Source organism: Sinocyclocheilus grahami, unplaced genomic scaffold, assembly GCF_001515645.1.
Source record: "Sinocyclocheilus grahami isolate Dianchi unplaced genomic scaffold, SAMN03320097.WGS_v1.1 scaffold578.1, whole genome shotgun sequence".
Lineage (NCBI taxonomy): Eukaryota > Metazoa > Chordata > Actinopteri > Cypriniformes > Cyprinidae > Sinocyclocheilus > Sinocyclocheilus grahami.
Genome location: NW_015505757.1, coordinates 553,200 through 571,202, shown reverse-complemented (window position 1 = coordinate 571,202; position 18,003 = coordinate 553,200). Strand labels below are relative to the sequence as shown.

At 38.8% G+C, this 18,003-nt stretch overlaps 1 protein-coding gene across 4 annotated transcripts in view; it reads left to right on the top strand.

The window, feature by feature from the left end:
• The window catches only part of LOC107556767 (ribonuclease 3-like), a 46,851-nt gene that overhangs the window by 5,914 nt on the left and 22,934 nt on the right, over positions 1-18,003 (top strand). For all 4 annotated transcript variants that reach the window (XM_016239964.1, XM_016239965.1, XM_016239962.1 and 1 more), the window contains 16 exons: positions 1,267-1,347; positions 2,395-2,481; positions 2,592-2,678; positions 5,130-5,201; positions 5,532-5,613; positions 5,697-5,768; positions 10,859-11,028; positions 11,324-11,448; positions 12,383-12,482; positions 12,710-12,817; positions 14,595-14,702; positions 15,712-15,850; positions 15,963-16,023; positions 16,212-16,271; positions 16,460-16,559; positions 16,928-17,030. In XM_016239964.1, coding sequence (XP_016095450.1) covers positions 1,267-1,347; positions 2,395-2,481; positions 2,592-2,678; positions 5,130-5,201; positions 5,532-5,613; positions 5,697-5,768; positions 10,859-11,028; positions 11,324-11,448; positions 12,383-12,482; positions 12,710-12,817; positions 14,595-14,702; positions 15,712-15,850; positions 15,963-16,023; positions 16,212-16,271; positions 16,460-16,559; positions 16,928-17,030 — 1,555 coding nt within the window. The remainder of the gene's footprint in view (positions 1-1,266; positions 1,348-2,394; positions 2,482-2,591; positions 2,679-5,129; positions 5,202-5,531; positions 5,614-5,696; positions 5,769-10,858; positions 11,029-11,323; positions 11,449-12,382; positions 12,483-12,709; positions 12,818-14,594; positions 14,703-15,711; positions 15,851-15,962; positions 16,024-16,211; positions 16,272-16,459; positions 16,560-16,927; positions 17,031-18,003) is intronic.

The following is an 18,003-nucleotide window of genomic DNA, read 5'->3' as shown; positions in this document are numbered from 1 at the left end:
TAGTTTTTGCAACTTTACAGATCTTCTTTATGCACCAAGAGCTTGTAACACTCCAAAGAGAAAGGAAAAATTGAAATCGCATCATATGACCCCTTTAAAATGCCTGTGCTAGTAATGGGATGCTTCACCCAAAAATTAAACTTCTGTCATCATTTACTCACCCTCATGTCATTTGAAACACGTAAGACAATTCGTTTTCCGAACACAAATTAAGAATTTTTTTGTATTAGTTAGTTTGTTTGTTTAATAAAACCTAAGAGGTTTCTGTCTTACTGTCTTGTGACCAAAACTTTGAAAAATTGAAATCGCATCATATGACCCCTTTAAAATGCCTGTGCTAGTAATGGGATGCTTCACCCACAAATTAAACTACTGTCATCATTTACTCACCCTCATGTCATTTGAAACGCGTAAGACAATTCGTTTTCCGAACACAAATTAAGAATTTTTTTGTATTAGTTTGTTTGTTTGTTTAATAAAACCTAAGAGGTTTCTGTCTTACTGTCTTGTGACCAAAACTTAAAAAGATCCAAGTAGGTTATAAAGGCATTGTAAAACAAATCCATATGAATTGAGTGGTTTAATTACGTTTTGTGAAAAATACAATTGCTTTCTATGGTGAATGGAGTTAATTTAGGCTTTACATCTGTTCATCATATGATGTCATTTTATCTCTTTACAAGACGTTTTGTATTAGGAGCGCGAAGGTGAGTAAATGATGACACAATTTTATTTTTTGGTTGAAGTATCACTTAAACCAGATGTGTTATTCATGTAGCTAGCTATAGACGTGTCAACAGTTTCAACTAACTTATATAATAATCTAAAGAAAATAATCTAAAGAGTTCTTAAAATAACCATTAGTGCTGAAGTTATTACATTTGCATAAGTATTAATTGTTTGATTTATATTCAATTCAAGTTTATTTGTATAGCGCTGTTCACGATACAAATCGTTGCAAAGCAACTTTACAGCAAATTAAGTTTCTACAATATTTAGTGGTAGCTTATCAGTGGTGACTGTCAGTTAATGTACATATGGCAGAAATGTACGGAAAAATCAATTATAGACGTAATCAAACAGACGATGAACACTATTAACAGCAATTCTTATATGATGCAATCAAACTTATAGCAAAATTTGGTAGTTCTGTATGTTGTTTCATGGCTGGCATCATCTGAGGTCCACTTTATATAAGTGTATTTGAATGGCTTAAAATCAAGTTACAGTTATTCTTATTTCTTTGTTCTTGCGTTTAAAACTCAGATGAATGACGGGCCGTTATGCAAGTGCAGTGCCAAAGCCAGGCGAACTGGAATCCGACACAGTATTTATCCGGGTGAACAGGTATACACGCATTCATTCAATCATTTCATCGCTTTTACAGCCATAATTCGATTTGTAATACTTTTTTTTTGGGTTATACACTTTTATAGGCAAATATTTGAAAGTATCTGAAGTTTAGAATTAATAAGACAACTGGTGGAAAAAGACCTATTCTGTGCAATATGAAAAGCACAAACTGTTCAGGAGAGATGTTTTGGAAGCATGTTTGAAAAAGCGGGAATATTCTGGGATGAGACTTTTCTAAACCCTTAATCTAAATTTCTGCATGAATAGGCTAAATGATTGCATGGCTCTGTTGGGCCTAGGATAGCAAGGAGTTGATAGTAAATATTTGCACATGTGGTGCTCCAATTGAACTCAAACTCTGCATTGGCAAGTGTTATCTGAGTCAAGTGCTGCATTGGGGGCCATTCACACAGAACACAAGATTTGGAGTAATGGAAGTTTTATTCTAAAGATTAACTCCATTAACTGGATAACAAACAGATGCTGAAGAAATGTGCCAAGACATCTGTCATAAGTGGTCAGTGTGGGATGGATTTTTCTGTCTTGCTTTCTTTCAAAGACATAAAGACCAAGAAAATAGTCAATTTTATATCTTCTCTGCAACCTGTAAAAAACACTGGTAACAGGTACCTCTCCAGAATGGTGGAAGTTTCGGCATTTCTCAGCCCCTGCTCCACAGCTTCATTTGAGACCAGCACATTTTTAGGGCCAGAGTTGAACCAATGTCCCTGGGACTCGCACCTGACCCACGTCAGTGGAAAACTGTTAGAAGTGGACACTGTTGTCTTTTTGTTCTCCAACTTGAACCAAAAGGGGAGTGAGGTTGATAGGCTGGTATAAGAGGTTTATGCTTAATATCTTTAGCCAAACTATAACACCTAATGAAAATTTGCATTCCTGATGTCAATGGACCATTCATCAATGTTTTGTTTTGCTTTTGTGCATTGTCACATTTCATCTATTTGATTGTTTTAAATGTCAGTCATTGTCTGGGTTGTCAAACTGATTGGAATGGTCAGCATCTTTTTCTCTCTCTTATAGCCAGTGAAAGCGTGTCGGCCGATGAGTAACAATGCTGGTAAACTGTTCCACTACAGAATAACTGTGTCCCCACCCACCAACTTCCTAGTAGGTTTCTGTGCTGTTTTAATCTAAGTGTTCATCTGATTATTATTTTTCTGTTCTTTTGTTGGTTCTGCCTGTGAATAAAACTGTTGCTTTTTCTCTCTCTCTTTCAGACAGATAGACCCACGGTTATTGAGTATGATGACCACGAGTACCTTTTTGAGGGCTTTTCCTGCTTCTCTCACACACCACTTACTAATGTAAGCATGTGACTTCTGCATGGTTGCATTCAAAACTAATAACTAGATTACTATAATGTTCTTTAGTGTTTGTGAATAAACAACAATTTAAAAAAACGGTATCTAAATAATATAAACTTGTCTGTTTTAACTTGGCAGACGAGCCATAGTGTAACTGTTTGTGAAATAAACTCCACTCATAGGAATTATATCAGCAGCACATATCCAGAAGTTTCTCTGCTTATAACAGTAGTTCAACAGCTAAAAGTCATGTCAGAACTTTTCAGTTAGACTTTTGGGCTCAGATTTACTAACAGCTTGTGTCAGCGCAAACAGTGTTACGATTTACTAAAGACATGTAGTGAAAAATTAGCAAAGACAAGGCATGGACAGTTATTTTAGCGGCTGACTGGCCTTACCACATATGCGTTTGTAGGAGTTTCCTTTTCAGACGCAACATTGATGGGAGGAGAGTATTCAAATAAATCATGCAACGTGATTTATTAAAGTGTGTGGTAGTCAATTTACTGGTATTTGCGTCATAATTTAACTCCCAAAAAAGCATGTCTTAGCCCATTTTGCTCTTGATATGGCTGCGGTAGTTACTAATTTGGACTGTTGGTAGATTAAGTTGACCATTGTGGAAATTAGTTGCCTGTGTTCTTTAATTTGCACATTGTCAGTAGATCATCACTTTCCACTGTCAGTGCTTTTATAGGATTGCAGTCTCAAGCTAATTTGCCCTGTTTAGTAAATCTGACCCTTAATGTTAAATTTGTCATTCACTAACCTCTATGTTGTTTCAAACCCATATGACTTGTTTTTCTTCTGTGCAGCACAAAAGGAGATGTTTAACTAAATGTTTGCAGTGCTTTTTGGTTCTTGCATTGCATGTTTTTTGACCAAAAGGGATATGTCAAGTTTGGATATGCAGAAGTGTGCATGTAATTTGAGTACTTTGGCACAAGTGTTACCAACTTGTTTTTTTGTGAGAAACAGATTGAAATGTATTGCATGTCTGTAAAAGACTTGGAATATAGGACACGTGTTATGTTCCATGTTTACTGACATAAACTACAGTGGTGTGAAAAAGTGTTGGCCCCCTTCCTGTTTTTAAATTTTTTTGCATATTTGTCACAATTAAAAGATTGAACACATTTGAATATTACACAAAGATAATGCAAGTACATACAAAATGCAGTTTTTAAATGATTATTTATTTTATTAAGGGAAAAAAGCTGTCCAAACCTGCCTGGCCCTACGTGAAAAAAATAATTGCCCCCTAAATCTGATAACTGTTTGTGCCACGCTTTGCAGCAACAACTGCAATCAAGTGTTTGCGATAACTGACAATGAGTCTTTCACATCGCTGTGGAGGAATTTTGGCCCACTCTTCTTTGCAGAATTGTTTTAATTCAGCCACATTGGAGGGTTTTTTATAATCCTTTCCAGACTGATACATGTCAACTATTGTGATTCTCATCTGTTCTTGAATTTCTTTAGATCGCAGCATGATGTGTTGCTCTTTAAGCATGCTTCACTTTGTCAGACAGGTTCTATTTAAGTGATTTCTTGATTCAACTGGTCTGGCAGTAATCAGGCCTGGGTGTGGCTAGTGAAATTTAACTCGGCTTTCTAAAATAATTTGGTTAATTGCAGTTCTTTCATGATTTAACAGGAGGGGGGCAATACATTTTTCACGTAGGGCCACGTAGGTTTGGACAGCTTTTTTCCCTTAATAAATGAAATCATCATTTTAAAAACTGCATTTTGTATTTACTTGCATTATCTTTGTGTAATATTTAAATTTGTTTGATCTGAAACATTAAAGTGTGACAAACATGCAAAAAAAAAAAAGAAATCAGGAAGGGGGCCAACACTTTTTCACACCACTGTAAGTAGTATTTGGCTGATCAGGTGATCTCTGACCATCCAAAATGTGAATGGTTTTCTGCATCATTGACATCAGACCTGATATGACACATTTTTGTGTGCCTTTTCTGAATAGTTAATCCATGAATAAAATGTAAGATTACAGTAAATTTCTTTAATGGTGCAGATCTCTAAATTTAGACCTCTTTATTACGGTGTCGTGGCTTCAGAGAACGAGTACACTTCAAGTGGTGTTTTGAGTATAAAGTTCTAATTGCAGAAAATAAATGAATAAATGTCACTTTTAGAAGATGAACAAGTCTTTATCATACATAAGAGCTGCAAATTTCTGTTTTTAAACCATTGCAAATGTCTTGCCCTATAGACTTCCACTGCAAGTGCATTATTGGGGTTTTTGATTGAGAGTAATTGACAGCATGCCACAGATATTGTTCATAGATCATCACTTGTATTTAACTTGTTTAACTCGGAAGTGAATAAAATTAGTATGTGACAGTGAGCGAGCATTAATGGGATTTAATGTGCCAGCACATATATCTCCCAGACTAACTGTCTCCCTCCCCCGCCACACCCTTTTAGATCCCTTTGTGTCGGGTTATTCGCTTCAACATCGATTACACCATCCACTTTATAGAAGAGATGGCGCCTGAGGTATGTGGCACCCCACATTATCAAATTTCACACTTTCCTCATTTTCGTCAGTTCACTATCCTAATCTTGTATATATGATTATAATTATAAATGTTAGTTACTGTGAATAACATTTCTGTGCACATACTTGATAAAAAAAAAACGAAATAAAAAATTCTCAGAATGGAACAAAAATGTTTTGACACTTTGACTTAATTATTAATGAAACTGGATTTAATTTTCCCTTTGTTATTGATATTTCTAGTGCTACTTCAGACATATTGGTTGTTTCTAGCACAAGTGAAGTGACCCACAAATGCTCAGCTATTGTAATCTGTTGTGTTTGACCAGAACTACTGCATTAAAGGCCTGGAATTGTTTTCCTCGTACCTCTTTAAAGACATCTTGGAGTTGTACGATTGGAACCTCACAGGTAATGTGCGCACACACATTCAACTCTACACAAGCGCACCATAAGCATATAAGCCATAGTAATATAGTTTTGCTGTCACACAGGTCCTGAAGATAACGGCCAGTCAGGTTGTCAGAGGTTTCATTTTATGCCACGGTTCGTTCGGTTCCTCCCAGGTGAGTTTTAAATGCCCTTCTGTCCATTTCATTGATGAACAAAAATGTATTGATGAAAAAAAACAACAAGTTTGTTGTACATGTGTACCTATAGGCCTAGTGTTCCTCAAATCCGGCCGCTGCCCTCCAGAGTTTAGCTCAAACCCTGATCAAACTCACTTACCTGTGATTTTCTAGGGATACTGAAGACCTTGATGAGCTTGCTCAGGTGTGTTTGATTAGGGTTGGAGCTAAACTCTGCAGGGCATTGGCCCTCCAGGGCAAGATTTGAGGAACCCTGTTCTGAATGTTGAAAAGATTTGCTTTCAGAACATGTACACAACAATTACAGTTCCTCTCTTGAAGAATAGGCACCCAAAAAACGGATGACTTGCTAATATATTGGTGATTGGTTTATTTATACAGTAGAGAGTTTTTCTCCAAGATGGCTCAGCGGATGGCCACCTTGGTGTGGAGCTCCACAGTTGTTTTAATGTTTTTATTAGTTTGTCCTGTTTTTAGCTATATTCCTACAATCACACAGTTTCAGTTTCACCAGGGGTGAATTGCTGAAAATTCGGCAGTAGACACCACCCAATATTTCACCGGTTTTCGACTATTATGATATTTTGCTGGACATTGTAGTTGGCGGAGCAGCAGCGCTGATCAAGTGCTTTAAGACATGCAAGTGTGGGAAGCAAGCCGGCACACTCGTCAAGCTCAGACAGTACGGCTTTAGAATGGCACTGCCTAGTATCCATCTGGCGAATCTCATTCCGGACAGCGCACTACATCTGCAGGGCTTCCAGCTGTTCAGAGGGCATCGCGATGCAGGATTAGCGTGGGAAATTGCTTGGTGGCGGGGCATGCTTCTACATCAACGAAAGGTGGTGTACAAATGTAACGGCGTTGAAGAAGATGTGCTGTCCTGATCTAGAAGTGTAAGCCATTCTATTTGCCGCGGGAGTTTACCTCGTTCATTCTTGTGAGTGTTTACATTCCATCTCAAGTGCACGTGAGCGCGGCGCTACAACAACTGGCTGATCAAATCACAGACATAGAGTAACAACACCCGGACTCCGATATAATCATTCTCGGGGACTTTAAAGGTGACATATCATGAAAATCTGATTTTTTCAGGTTTTAAGTGCTATAATCAGGTCCCCGGTGCATCTACCAACCAAGGAAACATGAAAAAGATTAACCCAGTCACTTTGTTTTGGTAAGCCTTTTCTGCAAGCATCTGAGAAAACGGTGACGTGGCAAAGGGATCTTATTATAATATTACCGCCCCTTAATCTGTAAGTTTCGCATTTGATTTCGCAAGCGACAATGGTGTACCAGCTCTAATGCCATGGCGAAAGTTTGAGCAAAACATGCTAACTGTTCTGTCTTTGGCTGCATAGACAAGCACAAAACATTATTTAGAGTCCCAGCCTCAGAGGAGACGAGAGCAGTGGATTTATTGATTTATTTAATGTATATTGCTGCTGCCACACAGATCTAAAATAAACATGCAGTTTATTTCCCAGCCGTTTACCTTCACAGACATAACCAACTGTTTTTGTAACTCGTGTGTTTTAACGTAAACTTGTGTGTGAATGAGAACTTAGTTTAGTACTTGCATGCTATGTGGTGGCCACTTTCTGTCCGTGTGCTTCGGATGGGTGCACTCAGAAAACCAAAGTTTAAACTAATATGGTTTAAAACGCATGATTTCAGCACGATAAACATGATAATCAGAACCAACAAATCTCTCCCGTGAACTGCCAAAATACAGACAGCACGTTACATGTCCTACCAGAGACTGTAATATACTGGATCACTGCTACACCACAATAAAGGATGAATATCACTCTGTCCCACGGGCAGCTTTGGGGCTCTCTGATCACTGTTTGGTTCATCTTATACCGACCTACAAGCAGAAACTGAAATCACCTAAATCTGCAAACTATGATAAGATGGACTAATTGAATGGACTAATGCTTTGAATGCACTGAATTGGAGTGTTTTTGAAGCTGCAGCCAACGATCTGGACAAGCTCACCGATTCTGTAACATCATACACTGAACAAAATTATAAACCGTGACGAGATCCTGAGGCCCATTGTTGTGCCATTCATCCGCAACAATCACCTCATGTTGCAGCATAATGCACGGCCCCATGTTGCAAGGATCTGTACACAATTCCTGGAAGCTGAAAACATCCCAGTTCTTGCATGGCCAGCATACTCACCGGACATGTCACCCATTGAGCATGTTTGGGATGCTCTGGATCGGCGTATACGACAGCGTGTTCCAGTTCCTGCCAATATCCAGCAACTTCGCACAGCCATTGAAGAGGAGTGGACCAACATTCCACAGGCCACAATCAACAACCTGATCAACTCTATGCGAAGGAGATGCGTTGCACTGCGTGAGGCAAATGGTGGTCACACCAGATACTGACTGGTTCTCGGACCAGAGCAATAAGACGTTGAATCCGTTCTCTGCAATTCTACAACTGTCTGGTTCAGCTCAGGTACCAAATCAGATCTTAGAAGATTGCAGAGGATAGTCCGGACTGCTGAGCAAATCACTGATACAACCCTCCCCACTCTCCAAGAGCTGCACTCATCCAGAGTGAATAAAAGAGCTGGCAAAATCATTCTGGACCCCTCACACCCAGGCCGCTTCCTCTTTGAACTGTTGTCGTCTGGTCGGTGCTACAGAGCACTGAGCACCAGTACAGCCAGGCATAAGAACAGTTTTTTTCAGAACGTCTTCCGCGTACCACAGTCACCGGAAGTGAGAAAAAAGTGTTTATAAAGTTTTAAATATGGATATAAGTGTATTTGAATGGCTTAAAATCAAGTTACAGTTATTCGCCATGTTGCAAGGATCTGTACACAATTCCTGGAAGCTGAAAACATCCCAGTTCTTGCATGGCCAGCATACTCACCGGACATGTCACCCATTGAGCATGTTTGGGATACTCTGGATCGGCGTATACGACAGCGTGTTCCAGTTCCTGCCAATATCCAGCAACTTCGCACAGCCATTGAAGAGGAGTGGACCAACATTCCACAGGCCACAATCAACAACCTGATCAACTCTATGCGAAGGAGATGTGTTGCACTGCGTGAGGCAAATGGTGGTCACACCAGATACTGACTTGTTCTCGGACCAGAGCAATAAGACGGCATTATAAAATTAAAAAGTGCGCTTTTTTATTTTGAATGGCGAAGACGTGCTCACCCACAGACATTCACAGGTTCATTTTGAAGTATTAGCAAAACAACAAAGCTAATGCTTTTCACGGAACTTACGTAATTACCCATCATAAATTGTGATATAGCCTGGTTCGTTGGTCCGTTGGATCGGATTGCTTTCTCACTACAACCGAACCGCTCCAGAGTTCGTTTTCAATCGAGCCGAGACCACCTCGTTCAGGCGATCTCGGACCGATTGTTTTGGCGCGGATCCGAGCGCGATTGCCGTGTTCACATATGCCCAAACGAACCGAGCTAAGGGGGGAAACGAGCCAGGTTCCGAAACAACGAGCCATGTGTGAAAGCACCCTTAGACAGTTTTGTGAACAATATTTGAGAGAAATAGGCCTTTTGTGTACATAGAAAATGTCTTGGATCTTTGAGTTCAGCTCATGAAAAATGGGGGCAAAAACAAAAGTGTTGCGTTTATAATTTTGTTCAGTATATATCAGTTTCTGTGAGTATATGTGCATTCCTACCAGGACTCATTTAACTTACAACAATGACAAACAGTGGTTCACTGCAAAACTCAGGCGGCTCTGTTTCTTACCGAGCAAATAGATCTGTGGATGATGCAGTCAACATGGGACTGCATTATATTCTACAACATCTGGATAAACCAGGGACTTATGCGAATTTCCTGTTCGTGGACTTCAGCTCGGGCTTCAAACACTATCATCCCAAACCTCCTCCTGTCCAAATTAACTCAGCTCTTTGTGCCCACCTCTGTCTGTTAGTGGATCACCAACTTCCTGACAGACAGGCAGCAGCTAGTAAAGCTAGGAAAATTCTCATCCAGCACCCGTATGATCAGCACTGGCGCCCCCCAGGGATGCGTTCTCTCCTCACTGCTCTTCTCCCTCTACACCAATGACTGCACCTCTAAAAAACCCTCTGTCAAGCTTCTGAAGTTTGCAGATGACACCACATTTGTTAGCCTCATCCAGGATGGTGACGAGTCTGCTTATAGACAGGAAGTTAAAGAGCTGGCTGTCTGGTGCAATCACAACAACCTGGAGCTTAACACGCTCAAAACAATGGAGATGATAGTGGACTTCAGGAGAAACCCCCCACCACTCCCCCTACTCACCATCATGAACAGCACTGTGTCTGCAGCAGAGTCATTCAGTTTATTGGGCACCACCATCTCTCAGGACCTGAAGTGGGACACTCACATAGACTCCATTGTCAAGAAGGCCCAGCAGAGGCTGTCATTGAATCCGTTCTCTGCAATTCTACAACTGTCTGGTTCAGCTCAGGTACCAAACCAGATCTTAGAAGATTGCAGAGGATAGTCCGGACTGCTGAGCAAATCACTGATACAACCCTCCCCACTCTCCAAGAGCTGCACTCATCCAGAGTGAATAAAAGAGCTGGCAAAATCATTCTGGACCCCTCACACCCAGGCCGCTTCCTCTTTGAACTGTTGTCGTCTGGTCGGTGCTACAGAGCACTGAGCACCAGTACAGCCAGGCATAAGAACAGTTTTTTTTCCCTCAGGCAATCCATCTCATGAACAGTTAACTTGGCAATAAATGTGTAACACTATTTATACATTTATTTATTTAACACGCATACTTCTTATTTACATTTCCTTGCATTTGCACATTACATACTTGTACACACACATACCATCTATTGTCTATTTGTATATTGTTATTTCCTATTTACTTATCCTATTTTTATTCTTTTTATTATCTGTGTCTTGTCTTGTCATTCTGTTTGTGCTGTGGAAGCTTCTGTCACCAAAACAAATCCTCGTATGTGTAAACATACCTGGCAATAAAGCTCTTTCTGATTCTGATTGTGAGAATGCTTCATCAGTGTGATTGACGTTGTCGTGTCTGCTCATGTGTGTCAGATGGAGGAAAGGAGGTGCTGTCCATGCACCAGGTGCTGCTGTATCTGCTGCGCAGCAGCACAGCTCTAGTTCCCGAAGAGGAGATCGCAAACATGCTACAGTGGGAGGAGCTGGAGTGGCAGAAATACGCTGAGGAATGCAAGGGCATGATCGTCACCAACCCTGGCATGGTAAAACACATTCACACAAACAATGGCCTGATGTCAGGTGAGCAGACTGAATATTCATATGCCTCTGAATGGCACAGAGGAAGATGAGGAGCCTTTTTTAATGAGGAAATATTGTACAATAAATAAATAATAGGTGACAGATACATATGTAAATAGATTCTTTCTGCACTGACATCAGTAGCCATAAGTCTTTGCATGATTATGCATCCACACTAATAAGTTCAAGGCCACTGTCATGTCATTAAAACACGACTGCACTTTAAATGTGTGCTTGTGTATGTGTCTATTCACACAGAAACCCAGTTCTGTGAGGATTGACCAGTTAGATCGTGAGCAGTTCAATTCCAGTGTCATCACTTTTCCCATCATTGTGCATTTTGGTATCCGACCTGCCCAGCTTAGCTACGCCGGAGACCCGCAGTAAGTCTGACTGAGCACTCACCACTTCGCTTTTTGCTTTTTAGCTTGACTTATAATGGTAAGGGTTTTCTGAAGTGGTTCTTATAATTTAATTTAAACCAATACTATGCTTAAGTTCCTAAAAAAGTTTACTTTAAGGGTGTTTACACTTTACAAGAACAAGCTCAGACCTCTTTTAGTTAAAGCAGTTGTTCTCAATTCCAGTCCTCGCGACCGACCGCTTTGCACATTTTGTGTTTCTCAAATGTCACTTCAGACGTTTGTTCTAATCTACCATAAGTGCCCTGCAAAGTGGACTTCACAGGATATTCTGCCATGATTTCAGTTCGAAGGGAGCGCATATTTTCCATTCAAAGGGCATTAAAGTGTGCAAGACGTGAATTTAAATTGTATTTATTTACAGAGGTAAATTGGCAAATCCGTGAATGAATGTTCAGAAGAAAAGTAAACTTTCAACTTTCACAGTTCATGCTTGGAGCTCTCTTCTAACAAGCTGTTTATCTGAATCAGGTGTGCTAAATAAGAGAGACATGCAAAATATGCAGAGCGTTGGGTCGCCAGGTTTGAGAACCACTTAAAGGGAACACGAGTTAAAGGGAATAAAGGGAACAGAGTTAAACAGAAATCTCTCTCCCCTTGAGTTATCATAAGCCACATTCCCTCTGTTTTTGACCTATTCAATATGATGATAAAACAACAAAAATCAAAATGAGTGTTTTTTTTTATGGTGAATATTTAAAAAATATAAGAATAACTGCAACAAAATTTTACAATACAATTGTAACAGCTAATATTTACTAAATTTCTTCATTTTCAAACATTATACCATTAAGCTTTTATTTTGATGCAGTGAGTTATTATTAATACTGATTTTTTTTTTAATAATATGATAATGATAAAGGTGAAATACTGCCGTTTACTGCTTTCATTGCAGGTATCAAAAGTTGTGGAAGAGTTATGTGAAATTGCGGCACTTGTTGGCCAACAGCCCGAAGGTTAAACAAATTGAAAAACAGAAGTTAACGCAAAGAGAGGTAAGTGTCTGCATGTGTGGTTTATGTACATAGAAATAGCTAATGTGACAAAGACACCTTAAATAATAAATATGATCACTATGGAAGGGTAGCATGAAGTTCTTTTTCATAAAAAAAAAAAAAAAACTTGCGCATTGACTGAATGAGCAGTTTGAAGGCATCAGGTTTTACTACAGTACATTGTCATTATTGTGTGAATAATGTGTCCAAAAAACTGTGATTTACAGGAAGCTCTGCAGAAGATCAGGCAGAAGAATACGATGAGAAGGGAGGTCACTGTGGAGCTCAGCAGTCAGGGTTTCTGGAAGTCTGGTATCCGCTCTGATGTTTGCCAGGTACACACATACACAAACACACATTCACTTCAGAACTTGGGTTTGCTGAAGTGTTGGCTAGGGCTCAAACAAGATAAACAAAATAAAAAAGAACATTTGTATCTAAAACTGTGCTTTTGAATTTAAAATGTGTGGCGAAAACTTGATTAGCACAGATGTTAATTAAAACACTGCATTCAGAAAGTATTCAGTTCAGTTTTTTTTCCCACATTGTTCTATTGCACATAATGTTCCATCACTCAAATCGTTGTACTTGAGTTAACTGTGAATTAAGTAATATTTAAAGGGGTCATATGACGTTGCTAAAAAGAACATTATTTGTGTATTTGGTGTAATGCAATGTGTTTATGCGGTTTAAGGTTAAATAAACACATTATTTTCCATATAATGTACATTACTGTTTCTCCTCTATGCCCCGCCTTTCTGAAACGTGTCGATTTTTACAAAGCTCATCGTTCTAAAAAAAGCCAAAGTGATTGGCCAAGTGCCTCAAGTGTTTGACGGAAATGTTACATCCCTTAACATACTGTGATGCCGTCTCCCAGCAGGACGAGACAAAACCCATTACAAATTAGGCATTTGTTGCATCCAGTGGGGACATAATTACTGATTATAATGACTTATACTGTCTTTTTATGCATTGCATTGTGTATCGCGCTGTGCAAACATAAAACCATGTCTACATTTGTGATCAGAGAAACAACAAACAACGAGCCTACTCTACACTGCTCAAAACTGGCGTTTGAATCATCAGTGGCAAATTATTTAAATATAAAAAACGTACTTATAGGCTGTGAGTCAGAAGCGCCAGACTGTCCTTGCAAAGTTGGAACTGCCCAACTTTATTGAAACAGCCTTTGTGCCACAGACGCATTGTAGGCTACTGGTTCAGGAAACAGTCCTCATCCTCCATAAAATGCGCAGCACACATCTGAATATTTGGGTTGAACTGTTCTGGAACAGTGTAGTAAATGCAACTTAACCACTGATTTCTAGTTGTGTCCTCTTTTAGAAGGCCAAACAAAGTAGTTTCGCTTTCACAACGAAACACACAGCAACTCCACAACATAGCAGCGGTGGCAACAGCAAGAATTAAAGTTACGCCTTCTTTTTTGCATGAAAAATTGGGTGGCATTATGCAAATCTTCCCACATCGTGACGTAGACATGTGGGGGCGTGTTAGAACGAGCCGTTTTAGGTAGGCGTGGTTGACTCTTAACATTTATAAAGAATATCTCTTTGGATTTGAGACTTTAGTCTTTGCAACTTTACAGATCTTCTTTATGCACCAAGAGCTTGTAACACTCCAAAGAGAAAGGAAAAATTTTAATCGCATCATATGACCCCTTTAATATTTGAGTAGTTATTTAGTACACATTGTCTCGTAAATGCCTGAGAACACAATGAAGTACACGTTTATAAAGCATATAAAATAATGATCTGCTGCGCTACACTCATGGATGTGCAGATTCTGTTACCAAATGTTTATCTGTTTTATTGCAGATATTTTTCCGCTATTATGACTGTAAACAAATATCAGTTAACAAATTAGACTATAGCAGAGTATGGTGTTAATTCCATGTTAAACATATAATGTAATCAGTCAGCACTGATAGCCTAGTGGTTAGCGCACGGACATATAGTGCAAGCGCACCTCCCGACTCGCAGTCCTTTGCTAATCCCGTTCCCAACTCTCCACCCCATGCTTCTCAACTGTCCTGCTTACTAAAAGCATGAAAAAGGCCAAACATTTTAATTGGATGCCTTATTTTTGCAGCATGCCATGATGCTGCCTGTTCTCACCCACCACATCCGCTACCACCAGTGCCTGATGCATTTAGACAAGCTGATCGGTTACATGTTCAAAGAACGATGCCTGCTGCAGGTAAGAGAAAGAGTAAATACTTGTGTAGGGTTGTTTTTCATTCTGGAAAATTGTGGCACAGGTTACCAGGGCTGCAGAATAAGTATTTAGTAGTTCAGGTTTTTCCTTGCTCTGCCAGTATTTTCTCTGGCTCCACCAAAGAAAAAATATAGATTTTATTTTCATTTTATATCTGCCAGAATTGTTTTTTTTTTTCATGAATATAAAATAAAATATAAAAGAATATGTATATAAAACACTTGTAAAGTGTTTGTTTGTTTGTTTTAAGAAAAATGATCTACATTTTTCAGTTTGCAATAACAGCTGGAAATTAAAAGCTAAACCACTATAATGTATAACTACACAACAGTTTTAAATTAGTTTACTCCGATTATGTGTGAAGTGTTGCACTGATCCCAGTATTATGGCCGATAGTCCAGATGGAAGCCTCTCCTTAGTCAAGGCACATTAAATCCCATTTGGAATTTGCAAAGCAGCAAATAAAGGCCTGTCTGAACAAGATTCTTGGAATTGAAGCCTTAACTTTTTAATTTGCAATAACAACTGGAAAGTAACTCACTATAATGTAACTCCACAACAGTTAGAAGTACATCCACATCCAGACATGAAAAATTATGGCATACGACGCAGAACATGACTGGTTGATTAGTAATGCTCATCCCATCTGATGATTCCAAGATTATTTATCCCAAGTTTTTCTTGCAGTTTTTACACATTCTTATCTTTATTATTTAGCTGGATAATGTTGCCCTAAGTGACATTTAAATTAGCAACATTTTCAACAAAAAGTCTAAGAAAGGCAGCATAAGTCTCTGATCTTACAGAACAGTTTTCAGTTCTGCTTGTTGTTGGGTGTTCAGTCCTGCATAGCTACTAGTATGTGCATGTTAAGTGTTAGCATGTAACTATAGTACTTAATGGTCATAAAGGTCATTATACTGTGTTCAGTGGCTGTTGATGTTTGGTTTCACGTTATGCATTATAACTCTCGCTTTTCTTTCTTGCCCAGTTGGCAATGACTCACCCCAGTCATCATCTCAATTTTGGGATGAATCCTGACCATGCTCGCAACTCTCTGTCAAACTGTGGCATACGCCAGCCCAAATATGGAGACCGGAAAGTGCATCATATGTACATGAGGAAAAAGGGTTAGCATATCTCTCTGTACATGTGTTTGAGAGCCTTTTGTTTGTTTTTTTTAGTTTTTTTTTAAGAAGTAGTCCTACTCTACTCTAAATGATTTTGTCCCTTTTTCACTAGGAATTAACACCTTGATTAATATTATGTCAAGATTGGGCCAGGATGACCCGTCACCCTCCAGGTGTGTGTGTGTGTGTGTGTGTGTGTGTGTTTTTTATTGTATGATTTTATTTTAGTCCAGTTATTTGTTTCTTATGATAAACATTTAGTGATCATTTCGGAATTTTTTTTTTCTTCAATTTTTACATTTTAAAACGGCAGTAGAAACATTATAACAACTAAAGGATGTGATCCCTGTACTTTTAACAGAATCAATCATAATGAGCGGTTAGAGTTTCTTGGTGATGCAGTTGTTGAGTTCCTGACCAGGTGAGACCTCTTGCTTTTCAACAGTGCTATAAATCTGCCACTACATAGAGCATGTCTCACTGAGATTAGCTTTTGAAGTTTCTTTTTTTATTTCAAATCTGTTGTTTCTCCAGGATGTTGTTCTCTTAAGCTTTCATTCATTAGCCTATTGTAGTCATATATTTGTCTTTTTTTTTTTTTTTTTTCAGTGTGCATCTCTACTACCTGTTCCCAAACCTGGAGGAGGGAGGACTCGCCACATATCGCACAGCAATCGTTCAGAATCAGCATCTTGCTATGCTTGCTAAGGTGACCATTTACTAGATGATAAGGATAATCAAAAAATAATGTCCGCACACTGAAAATTCATAAACCATAAACATTTAAAAAAAATACACAGACACACACACACACACACATATATATATATATATATATATATATATATATATATATATATTTATATATATATTTTTTGGAACCATGATATCAGTGTGTTGACATCAAGCATTAACATTAAGTCGATTTAAACCTTTGCATAACTGTTTTGATGAGTTAAAGTCTTGTATTAGCACATATTTTGGCATGCATACGTGGAGTTTTCATAGTTTTGTGTTGGTGGGTGTTAGTAGTCATTGTTCTTTTTGTTTTTTTTAATCATTGTTTTGGATCCCCAGAAATTGGAGTTGGATCGGTTCATGTTATATGCCCACGGCCCTGACCTGTGCAGGGAGTCAGACCTTCGACATGCCATGGCAAACTGTTTTGAGGCCCTGATAGGTTAGTGCTTTATCATGTATGCTCTCTGTCTGTGTTTAATATACTGTATTTCCGCTCACTGAGGTCAAATTGTTTTATCTTGATTTTTTTTTTATGTTGCAAACATGGCTTCAGAAACTTACTTTGTATTTTGTAAGAACAAATTTACAGAATGCTTTAAATATTGCCCTAGGTATGTGTGTTTTATTCAGCTGCTGTATGATCTGATTTCCAGCAGTTTTCCCAAGACAACGTTAGACAGTGGTTCTTAACTCTGGTCCTAGGTATCTACCGCTCTTTTATGTTTCACTTAAGCCAGGCATGCACTGTGTGATTTCAGCAATGTTTTTGTTAAATACCAGGATTTACAGTGGGTATAGAAAAGAATCACCCCCTTTAAAATAATCACAATTTGTTGCTTTGCAGCCTGAAATGAAGATGGCCACAGTTTTTGTTTTATCCAGCTGTATTTACTCAGTGCAACTTATAATATCCAAGTGAAAGATATAACACCAACATGTCAGAAAAATAAAAAATAAAAAAACAGAATCACGGAGTTGGAAAAAGGATCACCCCTTGTGTCAGTATTTTGTTGAACCACCTTTGATTTGAGATCTGTCTCTACTAACTTTGCACATCTAGACTTTGCAATATTTGCCCACTCTTCTTTGCAGAACTGCTCATGTTCAGTTAAATTTGATGGTGACTGTTTGTGGACTGCAGTGTTCAAGTCATTCCACAGATTTTCAATGGGCTTTAAGTCTGGGCTTTGAGTAGGTCATGCAAGGACATTCACCTTTTTCTCCTTCAACCACTGTGTGGTCAGTTTTTCTGTGTGCTTTGGATCATTGTCATGTTGGAAGTTAAACCTTCTTCCCATTGACAACTTTCTTCTTCCCATTGACAAGTGCTCCAGTCCCTGCTGCAGAGAAACACCCCCATAACAGGATCTTACCACCTCCATGCTTTACTGTAGGAATGCTGTTATTTGGAT